The sequence below is a fragment of the Nyctereutes procyonoides genome, unplaced genomic scaffold (assembly GCF_905146905.1).
Source record: "Nyctereutes procyonoides isolate TBG_1078 unplaced genomic scaffold, NYPRO_anot_genome, whole genome shotgun sequence".
Lineage (NCBI taxonomy): Eukaryota > Metazoa > Chordata > Mammalia > Carnivora > Canidae > Nyctereutes > Nyctereutes procyonoides.
The window spans coordinates 12,400,316-12,418,706 of NW_026575049.1; the positions used below are offsets into that span (position 1 = coordinate 12,400,316).

Here is an 18,391-nt window from a genome sequence, read left to right on the forward strand (position 1 = left end):
AATTTCACTCCAAGTATGGAATATTCCAGGTCATAGAAATATTGAGCTTGGAAGGGCAATTCTTTTATTTGAAAGATGAGGAAACAGACTCAGAGGTGTTGTGAGCTTGCCCAAGGAATGACAGTATAGTGGTGACAGCAAGAATGCCAAAGCCCATGTCTCCAGATCCTCATTCTCCTCTACCCTAAAATCCAAATATATCCCACTTTCCTTTAATAACCGTTCCTTGGTACACGAAATTCCCTCATCAGTCAACATTAGGTCCAGGCAATGGCTCTCTAACACTGATCACTAGCAAAAAAAATTGCCAACTGTCTTCTTTTGTGGGAAGGAGTCTCAGATTGTTTCCTATTCCTTTGGTGCTTACAATGTCTTCCTTTTTATAAAAGAGTGGACTTACTAGTGGAAATAATTTTTAATGTTCTAATTTGACAAAATTGAACATCACCAAACCTAATTCAGTCTAAAAGTCCATAACATCTCAAATTCAGGGAACATGGGAGTATTACGTTGACAGCTCCCCGGCATTACTCGGGAGAGGGTTCAAGTTAAGATTCCAACAGTCATTCACACGTTGGTATTTGCTTACCTGTCCTGCCTTGGCAACGCTTAGAATTCTTCAGATTCCCACTCTCCACGGTGACTTCGACTTCATACTGTCTTCCCGGGATGAGCCCCACGTCATCTATGGTGTAGTGTGTTTCGTCCTTTCCCAGGGTGATGTTGAGCAGCACCACAGAATCATTGAAGAGCAGGATCCGATACTGCTCCCAGTCTCCAGCAGGGGGCGACCAGCTCACTACCAGGGACCTTGTGGAACCATTACTGTTTGCCTCCAGGTTCCCAACTTTCTCTGGAACTAAACGGTGAAATAATGTCAAAAAGGGGATTCTAAAAACCAAAAGTAAGGACGCTCATTCACTTTTCACGGGCAACCGTAGATAAGAGACCTCATACCTGCAATTCAAAACATCTCTATCCCCTTCTGATGTTTGTGGACTGCGAATGAGTGTGCGCTCCTCGTTTTAAAGACATCTGATGCTCAAGCAACATAAGCTAAAATCATCTTGGTGATACACCAGGAATGCGATCTCCTGAAACCCTGTTAATAACCTGGCGATACGAGTGCTGCGTTTTATTGATCGCACGCCAGCCCTAGGGACAATATTGATGTTGCTTCTCATGATGTTGACACTGGCGGATGTGGTATCTTTTGGGAGAGACACTGCATGTTGTGGTCATGAGACATCCAGCTCTTTCTCAACTGACAAGCAATATAACTCTGGTCTAATTATTCCTTTGCTTAAAAATATGCAAATCTCTCCATTAATTACAGAATAAAACATCAAGTCCTGGGAGTGGCATTTGCAGCTTTCCAAAATCAGACCCCATATCCTTCTGGTCTTAATTCTGACTCCTCTGTGCAGCCCCCCTTGCTACCTCCCCCCCCCCCACTCTCTCCAACGCTGGCATCCCATTGCACATTCTGCAGACCTCTAGGGATCCTGGGCTCTTCTGCCTCAAATGCCCCTCCCTCCTTTCCCTCTTCACTTGCCAAGAGCCTCACATTTTTAAGGTCCAGTTAAAGACCATTTCCTCCGACACATCTTTATTGATCTTCTGAGCAAGAATTTTGTTCTCTTGTTTTTCTCACCATATGGCTCTTACTTAGAATCTCTAACAGCACAGAGAACGGACTCTGGAATTAAATGCTCTGGTTTAAATTCCAACCCCACCATTTACTGTGTGGATGACTATACACAGGCTACTTGATCTCTCTGAATTTCTGTAAAATGATCATAATAACAGAACCTCTCTCATGGTGATGGTGTAAAGTGTTTGGTTAGTGCCTGATACATGGAAATATCAAATTACTATTATTATAATGTACTACTTTGATTTTGTGTGTGTATAGTCTACATTTGTCTGGTTAAGATGTAATTCTCTTAAAAGCAATGGTCAGCAGAGTAAGTATTTCAGGTTTTGCAGGCCACATATGGTCCCTGTCTCACATTTGTCTTTTTTTTTTCTTTTCAAAAAAACCTTTTAAATATATAAAAACCACTCTTAGCTTGGGGCTACACAAATACAGGGCACAGGCCATATTTGGCAAAAGGGTGCAGTTTGCTGAACCTGACATTTTAACAACTTTCCAAACTCATAGCACAGTAATTTACACATAGAAGGCACTGGATAAATATCTGGTGATGTAAGTTAATAAAATAATTTATGGAAAACATGGGTAAGTGCTAACTGGCTTTCACTATAAGAGTTGATCAGAAATGTTTTATTCATTAGTATCAGTGCTAATGCATTCACACAACTTACGTGGTGTGACATGAAATAGCACAGGGCAGAGCCAGTTATACACATCATTCAGGAATCACCCCAAACACATTTGCTTAACTAACTCAGATGAATGCAAGTAACCCTCTGTTTTACTCTGTGTATGGGGCCCTGGCCCATAGGCACCCTCAGTCATGTAGACCATATTGCCCAAGCTGGGAAAAGAGTTTTCCTTCTAACTTACTTTGTCCTGTTCTAAGATGGATCAGAGAATGATTTGGGCAATCAAGGAATATTCTGAAGCCCTACACTCACCTGTTCTGCCCACTGCCATCTTCTGAGCAGACAATTCACCAGAGACACAGCTGATGGTAACTTGATAAAGTCGTCCAGGGGTTAAGTCTTTAAATTGAGTTTCAGTAAACTGGGGTGCTAATACTCTGGATTCTTTTATAGTCCTTTGGTGAAACAGAGTAATGTTGTAGGAATCCACATTTCCAGAAGGTCTTTGCCACTTGACTTTTAGAGAGGTCGAAGTGCCATCGTTTGTCACCTTCAGATTTGATACTTCCATGGGGGCTAAATGGGAAGACAGGAAAAGACACTTTAACTCAGTATATTGTACCAGTTTTATGGCCAAATCTTGACCTGTATCTTAATCCCCGAAAGCCACATTCCTTGCTCAGAAGAAAGCAACAACTTTATGAGTAAAAATAATACGGCAAAATCAAAGAAAGGCTGTCTGGCTGGTGGAAAGAGCATAAACATGGGACTCAGGAGCCTGGATTCTGGCTCAGACTTGGCTGTTGTCCAACTGGGCAACCCTGGCCACCTCTGTCTATGTCACTGAGCCTAGGGATCCTTACTGGCAAATGAGGTCTTGGAATGCTTAAAGAAGTCTGTCATCTGCCTAATTTCTTCTCGTCTTTATGTATTTCATAATAGCAAATACATAATCAATAGATTAGTCAGCTCATTGGCCATCACAAAATTTTGCTTGTTAAAAATATTTTATCTTTCATATAAAATAATAAAGCTCAAGAATTGTGTCATTATTTCATCAAAGGAAAATGATTACAAAAGAAAGACACTTTGGTGAATATTTTTTCTACCTCTTGGCTACGTTGTAATTTTGGTCTTCACTAATAGCAAAATAAAAATGAACGTTTCGTTTTAAAAATAGGCACAGCACATTGATTTTGCATAGGCCAGTGAGAAGTGTAATTTGCTCTTGCTATACATAAACAATTCTTAAAATATATTTAAGGTACTACTTTCTAGTATATGTGCTGCCGAAGCAAGCACTATTTAAGGTACTTTTTTAAAAAAGAGTTTATTTTTAAGCAATCTCTATACCCAATATGGGGCTTAAACTCACAACCTTGAGATCAAGAGTTGCATGCTCCTCCAACTGAGCCAGTAGGTGCCCTGAGATATATGGCACGTTTTTGTTGGGAACATCTATACATCTTTGAGGTGTGATGTGGAAGGTATGTAAATGTACATGTGCCCTCCAAATATTTTTCCCATCAATCTCTGGTAGTGCCAAGAGCTCTTCCCATTAGAGTAATTTCTAAGGTACTACATACCTAAAAATTTCTCCTAAAATTAGATAGCTTACTGAGAAAGGGAATTTATTAACACATTAGACCCACTAGAAGCATTAGAATCCACTGGAAAAAAAAAAAAAAAGAATCCACTGGAATGTGAGTTGCATAAGGGCAAAGACTTTGGCCTTCTTGGGCACTGTTATATCCACAATGCCTAGCATGTAGTTTATACTCAATAGATACTAAATGATTGAATGTGTACATGAATTATTCATTAAAATTTAGCACAGAGTAGTGTATCTGGCTATGTTAGGCTGTGAGAATAGTTCCTGTAGCATTGGGTCTTAGGACATGTTTTCTTGGGCACAGCGTTTAAGAAATGGCTGTTTCGGGGATCCCTGGGTGGCTCAGCAGTTTAGCGCCTGCCTTTGGCCCAGGGCGCGATCCTGGAGTCCCGGGATCGAGTCCAATGTCGGGCTCCCGGCATGGAGCCTGCTTCTCCCTCCTCCTGTGTCTCTGCCTCTCTCTTTCTCTCTCTATCATAAATAAATAAATAAATCTTTAAAAAAAATAAAAGAAATGGCTGTTTCACAGGAGCAGGTCTTCGTATAGCACCAAGAAAAATAATATTGGCTCATTGTAAGTGATGTCACAAAGGTAACAGATGCTTATTTAAGAAAAGGAAGTAAGAATCCTTACCAAAGAGGTCGGAATACTAAAAAGACAAGCTGAGACTGTATCAGTGGTTAACTTTGCTACTTCAGGCTGGTCTAAAATTTAGAATACAAGGGTATCCCTCTTTTTCTGAATAGAAGATTGGGTACATCTTAAAGGCCTTCTCTAACATATAAATTTCAATTTATCTCATATTAGCATTATCTCAGTAATATAATAAGCCGTGGTTATTAACCATTTCAATTATTTGAGCTTTATTTTTGTTTAGCTAGTTAGTGGAACTCACTTGTCCTGGCCAGTTTCCATCTGTAGTTTTGCAGCCCTGCAGCCTCGGTCACAATGGTCAGATTATAGAGGTGGCCAGGTATCAGGTCATTAAAACTGTGGGAAGTAGCATATTTGTCCATGACATTGCCACAAACGAGGTTCTCTTTATCCATCAGCATCAGCTGGTAGCTGTCCACATTCCCAGAGCCATGGGACCAGGAAATCAGGAGAGAATTGGTTTTTGCTGAAATATTGATATCTTTCACTGGGGATGGCACTGGGAAAACAAAATGCATTTCCAAAGGGTCACTCATAATTTCCTTATAGAAGACAGAGACACATTTAGTTGGAAATCACACCTTTAGGTATGCTTCTGTACATCTCATTTGTGCAAAAAGTAATGAAAACAGTGCTGTTAAAATTTCACTGGAATCTGAATTAATGCTTTTTTCAAAGTCCACACCTAAAGCTACATCATAGTTTACCTGTCTCTCTCCCCTACTTAATAGGTATTAGGGTAATTTTTGCCAATAAAGTATGACATGGCTGAGCAGCAAAGAGAGACGAGAGAGAAGAACTATGGAAGATGAAAAACAGAAAAATAGAAAGAAAGCCAGAGAGAAAACGAGAGGAGAGACCATGATCAGAAAGACAGTGTTTCATGGAAGGAGGTGAAGCATGTCGTTGACATCTGGATGTGTGGGTGCAAGAAGACACTAGTTCCAGATGTCAGAGAATGTAGGAAACATCATGACTTGATGTTATAAGAAGAGCATCACGCAGGAGGAAAACACTAATGGCCATACACATTATGGAACAAAATCAGAAACTGAGGTAGAAACTGTTGTTGCCTAAGATTTGAGTTAGAAAGGCCATTAGGAACCATCTACTTCATTTTGGAGAAAATCCAGGTCCAGAGAAGTCCCAGAACTTGCTCAAAATCACCTAGCAAGCTAGCAGCACAGCCACATCTCCTTATTTTTAGTCTAGCCTTCCCACCATACTGCACGGCACTCATCTATCTATCTACCTACCCACCTACCTCCCTATCTACCATCTTTGGTCTGGAGGCAATCTTACTTCTATCTCTTCAGTTTTAATATAATCCTAAAAGGGATTATTATAGACAATAAATACTCAACTATCTGTAAGCAAGTCTTACCTGTGGATCCATTGGTGTAAATCGTAAGGGAACGTTTCTCTCCAGAAACAGCTGTGATGGCAATACTGTATTTACTACCAGCAGTGAGGTTAAAAAATGTATGTTCGTTCAATGAAGTACTTTCTTGAATTTGAGTCTCCTGTATCTTTTGGTCATTGTCAAACAACTCTATCTCATACCAGGTGACTTTTCCAGAAGAAGGAGTCCACCAAACATGCAAGCTCGTTGAAGTCGTCTTCTCTTCATTGACTTCAAACTTAGCAGGTGGTAAAGGATCTGCAAGGCAAAAATCCAAAAGAGAGAACATGGTTTCAAGGCTTTTGCAGACACATGCTAGTTTGCTGTAACCCAGATTCGTTTTCCTTAAAAACTTTGAAGAATCTGCTGTCCGTGAAACAAATCGGTATTTATCCACTTAGCTTCTCATCATACAAACTTCTTTTTCTAAAAGAACTTTTTGTTAAGACAGCTCTGAGCTTAGAATTCCAAGTAAGGTTATATTTTCTTTGGCTTGGAAGGTTAGCACTTTTCACACACTGACAAACACCCAGGCTATGCCTGGATAAGTACTAAACATCTCAACAGGAAATACAGATACTAAGAAATAGTTTGAAATGTGTATCAAACTTTTTCTTTTTTAGGTTGTGGATTTGGGGAGTTAAATATATAGTTAATATATATAGTTAATATATATATATATAGTTATAGTTATATATATGACTTTGGGTTGTTTTTAAATATCATAAAACCACAAAAAATATAGACCTGATTACGAGCTTAGCCTAGGTCGCTTGTAAAAATGAATTCTCCCAACACCTGGGATTCCCTCTGTCCTTAGATTTTCTCAATTTAAGTTTGGGGATGTTTTGGAGTTGCTGAAGTCTCCAGAGTGGGTGGAGGGGGTTGGTCCTGCACCTAGCTTGTTCACTTAGGTTCAACGAGAGTTGGGTGAGAGTTGGGTGAGAGTTGGGTGAGTTTGAGGAGTCCCATTTCCCATTTCCCGTGTTGTCTAGTGTACTGAATCTTCACCGTGGAACTTGAAATAGGATGAGCACCCTGTCCCTGGGTTAGGAACGACGTCAATAGTATGAATGATCAGCCATTCTATGATGCAGTGGGGCCATCAGAGAAAGAAGGCCCTCCCTACCCTAATGCAGGGAATAGCAGCATTGAGAGACATTTATATACGAGTAATTTTCAGAAATCCAACTTGGTTATTGATCTAGAAAGTAGGATCAAGATATCGGAGGCTAAAGTTCAAAGCCAGGTCAGATGTTTTAGTGGCAAGGCTACAGGGATTTCAGTTCTTATCTACATCTTGGTAAATTCTATTTTGCTCATGAAATAACTTCAGATTCTAGAATCTTCTTAGAACAGTCTGTTTTAAGATGTTTGCTGTGACTGACATTAATACAGATAGGAACAAGGTAACCTTATTCTGTATTAAAAAGGTATTTAGGGTGGCTCAGCGGTTTAGCACCGCCTTCAGCCCAGGGCGTGACCCTGGAGTCCTGGGATCGAGTCCCGTCGGGCTCCCTGCATGGGGCCTGCTTCTCCCTCTGCCTGTGTCTCTGCCTCTCTCTGTGTGTCTCTCATGAGTAAAAAAATAAAAAATCTTATAAAAAAATGTATTTATGGCCAGATAGCTCCTATGACTCTGTATGGGTCACATAGAGACACGACCCATAAGCTAAATACAGATTATGGCCAATCTAATGTCTTTTTTTGTGTTTTTATATGAGCACATCATACTGCAAAAAGCTCACAAGCCACATAACATTTTATAATACAAGAACTAATAACAATATAAATGTCAGCTGACAAGGAAGCTGAGACAGCGGTAGTTCAGAGTCCAAAGCGCCAGGTTGTGTGGCTGATGCCCCAGCACAGCAGAGGTTCACCTGAAGAGGGCGGGCTCTGTAGTCTGACAGTGTGGGCCCGAATTTGACTCCTGTTCTGTAGCTGGGCACTTCGGGCAATTCCCTAAGCTCTCTGTGCCTCCGCCGGCTCATCTATGCAAGGCTGATAATAATACCACCTTTTTGGCAAGACATCTACGAAGGTTAAATTGAGTGTCTTATCAAGAACCCTTAGAATGGTGTCTGGCACATAGCAGGTGTTCAATGTCAGCTACTGTTGTTGTTATTATTTCTGTAAACAGGAGGAGGTCCCACCACGGAAGCAGAGAAACGTAGTGGCAGAGGGTGTGGGCTTTGGGGTCAGATAGAACCCGGTTCAGATCCTCGGGTCCATCATGTATTAGTCATGAGACTTTGGACAAGTTACTCCCCTCATGTAAGCCTCCCCCCCGCCCCCCGTCTGTCTGGTCAGTGTCATAATCAGATCTGTCTTCTCGGGTGTTTTGAGGAAGTATAGAGCCGATGTTACCTGGCATAAGTAATATGAACTTATGCTCCCTACTTGATCATAAAAAAGGGCTTCCTCTGAATCACCGATAAGTTAGAGGCAGTAGAATTTAAAAAATTGTGGGATACAATTTTTTAAAGCTAAACTAATAGCCTCAATTGCCTTCTTCATGAAGAAAAACACAAAAACTTGATAAAATCTTATCAGCTTATTCCCATGACCTAACTTTCTAACTACTAAGATAAAATTTAAAAATTCCCAAGATGATTCTCATTTATAGGTTCTTACGGAAAAACAGTAGTTTTTTTTTTCTGACAATATTATTTACATTTTTCTATCCTATCCAATACCATAGTCTGTAATTAAGAACGGTGTAACAAGAAGAAAGAACAGAATTTCCCCTCCCAGAAAGTTTTTTGTTGTTATTGTTGCCCGGCAAGAATAAGGTACTTCACTACCAGGAGATTCTGGAAGTCAATGAAAGTCAAGAACAACCTTGTCACAGCTGATCGAGATGACACATTTTTGCGGAAGAGGCATTTTGAGGACAAGGGTGAGAGGGACGGCTGCTTTGCAGCGATAGCTCGGACCAGATCAATACTGTCGCTGACGGCTACAAGCCAGATAAGGGTTAAAGAAGATCACAGTATGATCAGTAAAACCTAAGCCATATATAATCTGCAAAATAGAAGCTAGAGAAAATGAATCTTAAGGTTGCGTGCGTACAGGGCGAAGTTCAGAAATGCAGACTTTATCTAATCTCTCTGAGCCAGAAAACAAAACAGTCAATCCTTTGTACATCCGTTAGAACAAAGGAACAATGAGGCTGGGAAGTGCCTGGGCTGCGAGAACCTGCACTGGAAACAAACACTTAAAACCCCATTTATACTGCGATAAAGTCCTGGGCTGGCACTTGGCCATGCTTGCTACCAATGCTGCAGAAGTTACAGAGTTTTCAGACTGCTTTTCAGCCTCAGCCCAAGGAAAACTGCTGTAATAATAATAATAATAATAATAATAATAATAATAATAATAAAGTTCTCAATATTTTATTAGAAACAAATTAGGTGCCTCCAAAAGGGGTGTTAATTCATATATATATATATATGTATTCATATATACATATATTTATATGTATATATAAACTGTATTATATGTATTTATATGTATGTATAAGATGTATAAAATTATAAAATGAATGTATTCATATATACATATATTTATATGAATTACGTCTATATTATGTAGATATAAGTGAATTTCATATATATTACATATATACTTATATACACATGAATTTCATATATGTGTGTGCAAGAGAAAGATTTCTAACACTATTTGAAAATGTAGTTATATGTACGGAATCTTTTGCTCATATGACAGATTGCCTGTAATTCGGAAACCCTGCTTGACTTACACAATTCACACCGATGGCTACAGGTGCCAAAGCACACGGATGCTCATTGGCTGCCTCCCTGGCTTTTCCATGTATCCCTCTTATGTGTGACTAGTGAAGTTTTATAAACCACGAGAACCGTCGAAAACCACAAAGCAGTAATTTAATCGCAGCAGCGCAGCCGATGTTTCATAGATGTATCCTTAGCCATAAATTTGAGACATCTTTGTGCTTCTCGGTTTCAGAAAGACCTGGAATACGGAATGTCAAAGGTAAAGTTCTGCGATATTTAAAATAGCTGCTATGTTTCCATGAATCTACTAGTATCAGGAAGCCTGAGGATTTCGTAAGTGGTCTTGATGTTGACCTAATTTTTCCGTTCTTTGAGGGAAAGATGAAGTTCGGCTGGATTTCTGAACCAAGATGATGTCTTCTTTGTTTCCCTTTTTAAAAAATGGGACTCAGGAAGGAGCAACTCATACATACATACATACTTGCATACAAGTAGCAAGTAACACCTGCTTTAAAAATGCCTTTGTATGACCACGAATACATTATTATTTAGTGATATGGGGGTTTCTGGTGCTTAGAATTTGAAATGACAGCATTTATTTTGGAAATAAATTCAACCTTTTAACAAGATCACAGGCCATGGGTTAGTGCCAAAAGCTTTTCTTGAAGTTCTGATAGCATCACAGTGTCCCTGGGTTGGAGCTGATAGCTTACAATTTGCTTTCTCAGCTGGAGCAGGAGGTCGAAGGTGTCAAGTGTCTCATTTATATCACACACACATAACAAGTAGTACACCTGCCCAAGCCACCCTGGGACAGGCGATGTCTTCAACGCATCTTCAGTGTAATAATAAAATCCTCAAACCAGAGGTCTATGGAAAATAATTGGTAAATTCATAGAATTTCCATTCGATGGTCTGAACGTTGTAGCAGAGATAAAATGATTAACAACACTAACCACAGCTAAACCGAATTCTGTGGCGGTGAAAGTTACTCTGGATTCTTTAAAAAACAATTTTTCTCGGCTCTTCCTTTTGTTTCCCTAATCTTGCTGCCTTTACCTGGGATCCCACTGCCTGGTGTCTGAGTTGCTCCAGAGTTTTCTGGATGTCTTCCTTATTTTCCATCTTTTCTCTACTGTTGCCCAATAACCTGTTTGTCTATCTTCCCCATCACCATCCTCATCCTTCTTATGGCCCCAAGATCTCCCTGTGAGATGAAGTCTAAGTTTCTCTGGAGGCATTCAAGGTCTCCTCAAACAGGGTATTATTCCCCATCCCTGCACCTTAACCTTCACCGCTAACTCTAGGCCAAGAGATCTATCTTTTTAGTAATTATAGTGCCCATTTCTGTAACTACCAAAACTGGGATACTATTCTAGTTAAAAGCAGGGTGGCTAGGAGGCTGGAAGCTGCATTTATGTAGCACTCTACATAAAATGCACTGGACACCAACTATTCCTACACAATAAATGGGATTTTTCTCATGGAAATCAAGGTGAAGGTACAGCAAAAGCCACAAATGGGGGGAGGGGGACGGTTGGTGCGTTTTTGAAAATGGGAAGGAGAGCAAAGTGAAAAAGCAATTGCTCACAATCAGCGGTTAATTAGATATATTTATAGAGAGACAATTTTCTTTTACTTTGTGTTTGTTGCTGGCTATGGTTGGCTTCCTGACTTCTTTTAAGATGACATACTATAGTGTGAGAATTCACCAGAGTAACATGCATTTGATTTATTGACTTCATACACTAGAGGTGATGTTCAGGTAGCCGTGGACTTTCCAGGTCTTAAGATCCTGGAAGGGGTAATTAAAGCCGTTTTCACAGTTATTTGCATCATCATTCGTGGCAGGTGGGATGCCTTGTTCCCCCGAGGCTCATCATTTTGGGGCCCCGGGTACGTAAGTCATAGATGCTCTTCTGGGAGCCTCCAGCCTACTTGGGCGCTTAAGGTATTACGTGGAACAAAAACAAAAGGTGAAGTCCCAGGGAGGCTGGCTCTAATGTCACACTGGACGTGGCTCCACATCCCATCACTGTCACTTACAGTGGTGACCGGGCACGTGGCTGAAGCTCACTGGAGCTCAGTTTCCGCGTCTGTAAGACCCAAGAGCAGCAACTGCACAGAGTAGTAAGTGTTGAGGGGGGATGGAGGCAAAGGTGAGGCTTGGCCCCAGCAGCCGGTGAGCTCGTGGTAAACGGCTGGCGTCCACGCTGCGGCTGTCCTTGCTGCGAAGAGTCACCCCGGCCAGCAACACCACTGGATGTGCAGATGCGAGTGACAGCTGACTGAGGTCAAACAAGTTGGCTCCATGAAGGACATGGGTTGGAGCGAGCTTGGAAGTTCAAAGTAGGATTTAGAGGTGCGAGAGAAGGAGGGTGGTGGGAGTGGAGTGGGAGAGCAGCCGACCACCTCTAGTGAGCACGAGTCAGGTGAACCTCGACACTGCCACCCTCAGGGTGTCCTTGGGCAGCCTCGCTCCAATTCTCCATATGCACGACTGAGACCTTCCCAGTAGTATCTAGAGTGCTACATAAACGCCGCATCACGAGAAGGCCCTTGGTCTCTCCTGCCAACCACACTGCTGCCCAGAAGGCTTCCCCTGTGTAGAAACTCATGATCAAGCACCTACTGTGTGCCTTCAACCTTACTGTTAATGTTAGGTATACACTGATACAGTGCTTACATGAAAATAACTCTTATCTTTCCGAAATGTGTGCTGAAATATGTATACATGGAATCAGACGATGGCTTGGATTGCGTCAGAATGGTGGGGGGTCGGGGAGGGTGGAGACACACCTGAAATAAGATTGGCGATCAGTGGGTAACTGTTGAAGGTAGCTGCCGAGCACATGGTAGTTAATTATACTGCTCTGTTTGCTTTTTTAACGTGAGTTTTTTTCATATAAAAGGAAAGCAAAACCAACACCAAAAATTCCTGGAAATCTATATGCAAACTTTATTTGCATATTATATGGTTAGGGGCATATGTTCATCTTCCCTGGTACACATCCATACAGATAGCACAGGCTTGAGTTCTCCTACAAAATTATCCTTTATCCCCCAGGGGGATTCCAGCAAATTGATGTCTGAAAATGGAAAGTGAAAAAATGATTCTTTGTTCTTCTCTTATACTGTCTGGGCAAACAAGATCTTACGTCTTTCTTGCTGAGCCGTAGAATGTCATGGCCACCAGCGGAAGCCAGGGTGATGGAAGCAGCTTCCCAAACCCTCAAAAGGAGAACAAGTTCAGAGCACTAGGTTGGTTCATTGCATATTCATAGCTCAGCCTGAACTTAGAATTCCTGAGACAAGTAGACTGTCAACGGCTCGATGGCTAAGTATTAAAATCCATCACCAGAAGTCCACACAATTGAAAATTAAGAGCTGCTTATAATTTCTTCGCACTAAAACACATTTAATCACTTTTCTGTCCTCGTGCAGGCTACATATACATAGATTTAAGGTAATTTGTCATATACTTTTTCTTCTTTAAAAGTTGACTTGAAAAGTAGTAACAAAATGCCATCTGGTAATTTGAAGGAATAATACCAACTTAAACGTTATAGCCATTCTGCAGAGTAGTGGGAAGAACTGGAGTTGAGCCAGCAAACCCGGGTACAAGTCCTGGTTCCACTACATACTAGCTGTGTGGTTTGTGATTCGTTAATTGTCATGAATGTCAATCTTACCTCCAACTGAAAGTAATCATAGTAAACTTGCTCTACTTGTCTTGTGCTTTTATAGTATCTAAAATCCTTCCACCTACTTTATTCAGTAGGTAAGAGTATAAAATATATATTAGACTGACCACATACCGTTAAATTTTCTTTCTAGGAAAAAAAAAATTTTTCTTTCTAGGGAGTGCTGGGAAGGGGCAGGTTGCATCACGGTTGAGAGCTGGGTTCCCCCAAACAGCCTTTTCCAACACTTGCTAACCAAGTTGCTCCGAGCAAGTCACTAATCTCTCCAGGCCTGTTTCCTAATTTATAAAATGGGGATGATAATACATATAGCACCTACATTACAGGGTGATTTTGGGATCTCATGTGGTTCGTACATAAATTCTAGAACAGTGCTTGTCACATACCAAGTGTGTCGTAAGTTTACTCGAGTGTTATTTCCTTCCTGGTTAAGATAATACATATTCTCAGGTATTATAGATTTAGCCATGCCTAAAGAGGAATCTTAATGCCAACGTAAATAAATAAAATCTTTAAAAAAAAGGGGGGGGGCAGCCTGGGTGGCTCAGCGGTTTAGCGCTGCCTTCAGCCCAGGGCCTGATACTGGAGACCCAGGATCGAGTCCCATGTCGGGCTCCCTGCGTGGAGCCTGCTTCTCCCTCTGCCTGGTCTCTGCCTCCTCTCTCTCTCTCTCTCTGTCTCTCATGAATAAAAAAATAAAATCTTAAAAAAAATTAATGCCAATGAATCATAGAAAAACTATGTCAATGGCTCTTGAACTTCACTGTGCATCGATTCACTGTGATAATTTGTTTAAAATCAAACACCCGAGGCTCTGCTTCTTCTACATTCATTATATGTGGAGTAGAAACCAAGAACATATGTGCTTTTATAAGGAGTTCTGCTAAAGATTTTTGATGCAGGTAGCTCACAGACAGTATTGAGAAGTGGTTGACTTATGTTTAAAGCTCTGGATTGTGTCCCTCTAAAATTCATGTGATGGAATCCTAACCCCCTAGGACTTCAGAATGTGACTGTATTTGGAGATAAGGCCTTTAAAGAGGTAATGAAGTCAAAATGAGGCAGTTAGGGTGGGCCCTAATCCGATATGACCAGTGTCCTTCCAGAACACAGATGACCAGACAGGGGGATGAGCATGGCAGGATACAGCAAAAAAGGGCAGCCATCTGCAAGCCAATTAGAGAATCCTCAGAAAAAAAGCTGCTGACACCTTGACCTGGGACTTCTAGCCTCCAGAATCATCAGAAAATAAATTTCTATTATTTAAGTCACGTGGTCTGGTATTTTGTCATAGAAGCTCTAGTAAATTAATACAATAAATAATATTTTGAAATGGATATAATAGCTGATACGGTGACTTGGTAATTAATGCTCCTAAAGTGTTTCTTACTAAAGACAAAGGAATTAGCCATATTAAAAGAGCCAATTGTTTTCACTCTTTGTTCTAGATTATTAAGTAGCTGAAACTGCCTAACAAGAAGGCATATACTATAAAGATGGTCTTCGTATAAGTGAAGCTCTCTATTACCAGACCACCACTTCCCTGGGTTTTATAACCTACTTATAACCCAAGGAGAAGATATCATATTTTTAGAATACATATTTTCTTCATTTTACCTAAAATATTCATTTTATTCATTCGTATCTATCTATCCCCCATTCATCTAGCCATTCATTCATCCATCTGTCCATCCATTTAATCAATATTTATTGAATAACATGTGCTCGAAGCCATTTTAGATACTGGAAAACTACTTATTTGTGGGAAGAAATAAGCCCCCCCAAAGGTTCTATTTCCCCCCCCCCAAAGGTTCTAAATGAAAACTCTAAAGTTTCATTTAAACCAACTCAAGTGCCCTTGGCTTGCATTCAAGTACAGAAATAAATGGATGGCCCAGGAGGATTCCAGTGAATTGGTATCTAAAAGGAGAAACTACAACTTTGTTCTAGAGAATTTTAGGCAGAGTGGTCCAGCTTTGCCAAATCTTGCGATATTTTAGGGGAACCCATGAATCTGGTGCTTATGTGAATTTTCCATTTTTAAAGCTGGTAAAATAATCTGGATTTTTCTCAAATGTTATGTGAGCCAAACCAAACACATTACTATTTAGACACCTAGACACCCCTAGGAGCCACCGGGTTGCGGCCCTCTGCTTAGACTCCGAGGACACAGTGTTATAGGTGTTAGAGTTCTTCCATAATGTCTTCATTATTTGATTTGTTACAAATTCACAACTAAATAATCTGGCTTTCAATTTATGGTTATCGCATCAACCAGCTTCATGACTAAAGAAACCTGAGAACTGCCCAATGTCTCTGGGACTATGGAAGCATGGTGTCTGCGGGGCAGGGCAGGGTCTTCACCCAGGAAAGAAATGGGAAAGCTCTGTCCCCACCTTCATCATGACCTTCCCTCCCCTCTGCACAGACCACCAGGGCAGGGACCGGGTTTTGTTCAGCGTCCTCATGAGCACACTAGTCACCACTTGGCATACTTCCCTGCAGTACCCACGCTTGATGAATGTTTGCTGAATCCACATATGTTTTTTAAATTCTGATTTAAAATCTGGGGGGAACACTGATTGTCAGTAAAACAGTTCCCATTTAGTTATAGTTTTTTTTTCTTTTTATCTTTAAGGTCAAGTCTATATGACAATAAACTAATTGTTTAGGACAACTTATCAGGAAAAACAATCAGACAAATCACACTCAGAATGATACAGAGATAATCTAAGCAACTGTTGTATCTTTAGCCAAATCATGTCTTGCTCTCATTCTCTTTTATTCTAGACTGATCAGACCGGCAAAATGGAGTAAGGAGAGCTCAACACATTTTGAATAACTCTTTTTTGTTTGAAGTTATATATATCCCAGACTTAATAGTCTACTACTAGCTGCTCCTACTTCACTAAGAATAAAACATGCTTCGCAGAGTTCATTTCTGCAGCTTAGCAATTTAGAGAAATCCTAGTACTTTCTCTCCACTAAATAAAAAAAATTCACATATGTCCTTAAAATGTAGAAAGCGCTGATGACAAAAAGCGAGTAACAACCAAACCAACCAACCAACCAACCAAAAAAAAAAAAATCTTCCCCAAAACATTTAAAAAATATCTTCATTAAAAACATCTTTATTGGGATCCCTGGGTGGCACAGCGGTTTGGCGCCTGCCTTTGGCCCAGGGCGCAATCCTGGAGACCCGGGATCGAATCCCACGTCGGGCTCCCGGTGCATGGAGCCTGCTTCTCCCTCTGCCTGTGTCTCTGCCTCTCTTTCTCTCTCTCTCTGTGACTATCATAAATAAATAAAAATTAAAAAAAAATCTTTATTTAAATAAAATTATTTTTAAATGTAGAGAATCCTAAGCATTATACTATCATATAACATTCTATAACCGTCACCTGCAAATTTCATTCTTCACATTTATCACAGACCTCATAGAATTTGTGGTGAAAAGTATATTTGTGATACTGTAAAAAGTAACTCCTTCAGAAAAGTGATGAAAACTTGAATGCTGATGAAGCCTTTTTTTTTAACTCAACATAGTCAATAAAATGCAAATATTTCTTACATTTCACAAATGTCTCCGGACTTGGCACACCTACATGCATGATTAAACTTGGAGTGCGATCCGACTAGTGACACCCACGGTGAGTCCTTTTCCTATTTTTAAACCTGGTTCTGCTCCATTCAACAGACATCTTAACAAATGCAATGAACACATCTGGAAGTTCTATGTCATAAATTTCACAGTAGCGGCAATCTGAGTGTTCACAAAACTATCCTCACACACCAACGGACCAACGAGTTTATGCCTAAAAACCTAACTACTTGAACTTATGTAAAATGTTCTAATTATGTGGTTGATTTCAGTCTCTCTCTGGTTCTGTATGAAACATAACCAACTTCTTCACCAGTAGTATTTCTTTTCAATTTAAGTTCCTGCAAATCTCTGAAATGATCTCAAAGTTTCATCTGAAGCAAGCCTTCAGTAATCAGGCTTTCTTAATTTTTCTCCGAAAAAATAAGGGAATTGATATTTGATTGACTTATTACATGAACCCGGCTGCATTTCCTGACTCTGCTCTAACTGTCCTGAGAACTGAAAGGTCTCACATCTCTTTAAAATACTATGGCTAAGGAACCAATCTCTGTTCAGGTCGAACGTGAAATTGTAAGAAGGACAACACATTTCTCAAATGTGCCTTCCAGAATTTTTCTTTTAGGCTTTCTGAATAGAAGTAAAAAGTTCACCATTGTGACAAGTAAAGATAAGGTTAAAAGGAAAAGTAATGAAGTCATAAAACATCAAAGTCGTTGGAGAATTTAGAGCACATCTAGTGGGGAGCTGATAGGAATAGCGAGGTGAGAGCATGACAGTCCTCTACCTAAGTGGTTGGCACTTGGTATGAACGTGGCCAAGTCTGACACTCTTATTTTACTTTACAGACAAGAAAACTGAGGCAGGGAAGAGAAACTCTTCCTATATACACCTGGAAGGGTTTACCAGAACCCTAAGGAAAATAAGTGACTTGAGATTCCTTTGGTTAAAGGCCCTTCTCTGATATTAGGCTGTTTTGATTATTCAAGTCATACAGATGAATTTTCATGCCCTCATTTGAAGGGACTTTTCAAATTCCCCCCTGTGAATGGCTCTATTCTATTCCTGAAAGTTTTATGTCCTGGTTCCAAAAATAAAGCTAAGTTGCCAAAGGCCTATCCCTCATCATTGCACTTCCATTGTTTATTCTAAAAACATTTACTTAAAATTATCCCGGGGCTTGACAATTTAATGTGATGGAAGCTCAGACCACATCGCTTTGACAAATTTAATAAACTCCCTGCACAACCCACAGCTCCTGTCTGCTGCACCCCCCCCCCCAACCCTCCTTCAAAGAGCCGGTCCGCTGTCTTCAGCACTAAGGAGATCTCTAACTGTCAACCAAGCTGCTTCTGGCCAGATGTGAGGAA

General features: G+C 40.4%; 1 protein-coding gene across 3 annotated transcripts in view; it reads right to left on the reverse strand.

Annotated features, from left to right (window-relative positions):
* PTPRB (protein tyrosine phosphatase receptor type B) overlaps nt 1–18,391 on the reverse strand; it is a 113,116-nt gene that overhangs the window by 63,750 nt on the left and 30,975 nt on the right. For all 3 annotated transcript variants that reach the window (XM_055328221.1, XM_055328220.1, XM_055328222.1), the window contains 4 exons: nt 5,941–6,216; nt 4,798–5,055; nt 2,602–2,865; nt 590–859 (listed from right to left, as the gene is read on the reverse strand). In XM_055328221.1, coding sequence (XP_055184196.1) covers nt 590–859; nt 2,602–2,865; nt 4,798–5,055; nt 5,941–6,216 — 1,068 coding nt within the window. The remainder of the gene's footprint in view (nt 1–589; nt 860–2,601; nt 2,866–4,797; nt 5,056–5,940; nt 6,217–18,391) is intronic.